This window comes from Trypanosoma equiperdum, assembly GCF_001457755.1.
Source record: "Trypanosoma equiperdum strain OVI genome assembly, contig: ctg_2000, whole genome shotgun sequence".
Lineage (NCBI taxonomy): Eukaryota > Euglenozoa > Kinetoplastea > Trypanosomatida > Trypanosomatidae > Trypanosoma > Trypanosoma equiperdum.
In genome coordinates, this window is record NW_027124062.1 from 19,658 (window position 1) to 21,474 (window position 1,817).

The window sequence follows — 1,817 nt, forward strand, 5'->3', positions numbered from 1 at the left end:
CAGACAGTTATCAAAAAAAAAAAAGAAAAAAGAAACAAGCACCCAAACGAAATAAGGTGAAAACGAAAGTGGAAATAAATAAAGCGGTTAGAAGCGAGAAAAATAACAATAATAAATAAATAAAAGCAAATGTGCGAGGGTATGAAGGTGAGCAAGGAAAGGGAGAAGAGGGGCTGCATGAAAAATTGGAATAGAAGTGTCAGTGTCTTGAAGTCATATGTTTCGTGTCGTTTCTGATGTTTCAAATTCGTGTTGAACCTTGTTTTTCACTATTCCCTTTCATTTTTTACTTGTTTTCGTTTTTTTCGTTTTTTCTGTATTCGTAATTTTTGTCTATTCTGCAGGGTCGATACTTCTTCGTTTCTGCTTCCCAATTCGATTTTTTTTTCTTTTTATTTTTCTTCCGTTAATATGTATCAATTGCGACTGTGCTGCGCATGTTTGCGTTTTGCTATGGCTTTTTGTATTTTGATGTGTGACCGGAAGGACTAAATGAATGTTTGCATGGGGAAACTTGCCGCCGCACCCGTAAATAACGGTGTGGGAGCGTATGATCCCGCAAATGCCGTTAAAAAAAGGGTGTCAGAGGCAAGAAAGGGGAAAAGGAAAGAAAGAAAAAAGCAAATGACACGGTCAGTTCAAGTAAACGAGTGTGGAAACCCATCCGTGCGGCACCTCATTTCCTGATCACCTTCTCTTTTCTTTATTTTGTTTCTGAAATGCATTTACCACTTTGGTGAATATGTTGGCGTCCCTTTGTATTTATTTTTTCATTTTCATTTTCATTTTCTTCTTATATTTCACTAGCTCGTTGCCAGAAAGGGGAAGGGAAGGAAACGGTAACACCAGCACCAGCATTGGAAATTGTTTGTTTGTTTGTTTACGTGTTGTGTAGTCGAATGAGCGGGGACGGCGTTGGAGTTGACGGCTCGAAACGGGATGGGGCAACAGGTGGCGTTGCTAAAACTAAAAGTACCGAACAAATGATGCGAGAGGCGAATGAGAATTTGTTGCGTGCGTTGCGGACAAACACCTCCACGAACGAGGCCGGATATGCCACCATGCAAGAGCTAAGTAGGCAAAAGGAAACAATTACAAACTCTGTGGAACACGTGGGGGAAACGCGAGGAGAACTGCGCGAAGCGCGTAGGATTATTCGAGATATTCGCCTGCGTGTGTACAAGGAGTGGGTTATCAAGGGTCTTGTCTTAACTTTGCTCTTCGTATTGGACGTATACCTCTTCTACAGGAAGTTTCTGGGGAAAGTTTAGCTCGCCGGAGAGGCTGATCAGTGAAGGTATTGGGTACATAACCTCGTGTAAAGGAGGTAGGGACAAACAAGTGGGAAAGGTAGAGAAAGAAAAAAAAAAGGAAATCGTTGAAAGAAGGGATGGGCAGTGACACAGGACGTAGAGAATGAAAGCAGTGAGAAAGGTTGATGTTTCGGTGTGCGCAGGCGTGATGAGAGGGGAATGGTGTCGCATAACTTCTCGGTTGTACAAAACTTTATTGCGCACGGGCAGGAATTCCATCCTTGTGGTGCCGCCAATATGTCCCCTTTATCATCTATAAATGTGTCTGTTTGCGCGTTTTGAGTCGTGATTTTATGTGAACATGATGCTTTCCGTCCCTCCCTCTTCGTGCCCATAATTTATCCCTCTTTTGTTTGTTTTGCTTCGGTCTCCCCGTGATTTCATCCCTGCTTTTGGAGTCTGGGATGCCGGTGGTGGGTGTTTGTTTGACGGCGGTATTTCCTTTTTTTTTCTCTCCGTCTTTCATACTATAGCCACTGCCACACTCATGTGTGTGTGTGTGTG

At 42.9% G+C, this 1,817-nt stretch overlaps 1 protein-coding gene across 1 annotated transcript; it reads left to right on the forward strand.

The window, feature by feature from the left end:
• Positions 1 to 899: 899 nt before the first annotated feature.
• TEOVI_000725800 (uncharacterized protein) lies at positions 900 to 1,271 on the forward strand (the record flags this gene model as incomplete). The annotated part of the gene is made up of 1 exon (XM_067223906.1): positions 900 to 1,271. The coding sequence occupies one exon, from the start codon at positions 900 to 902 to the stop codon at positions 1,269 to 1,271; it is 372 nt and encodes a 123-aa protein (XP_067080007.1).
• Positions 1,272 to 1,817: the final 546 nt, after the last annotated feature.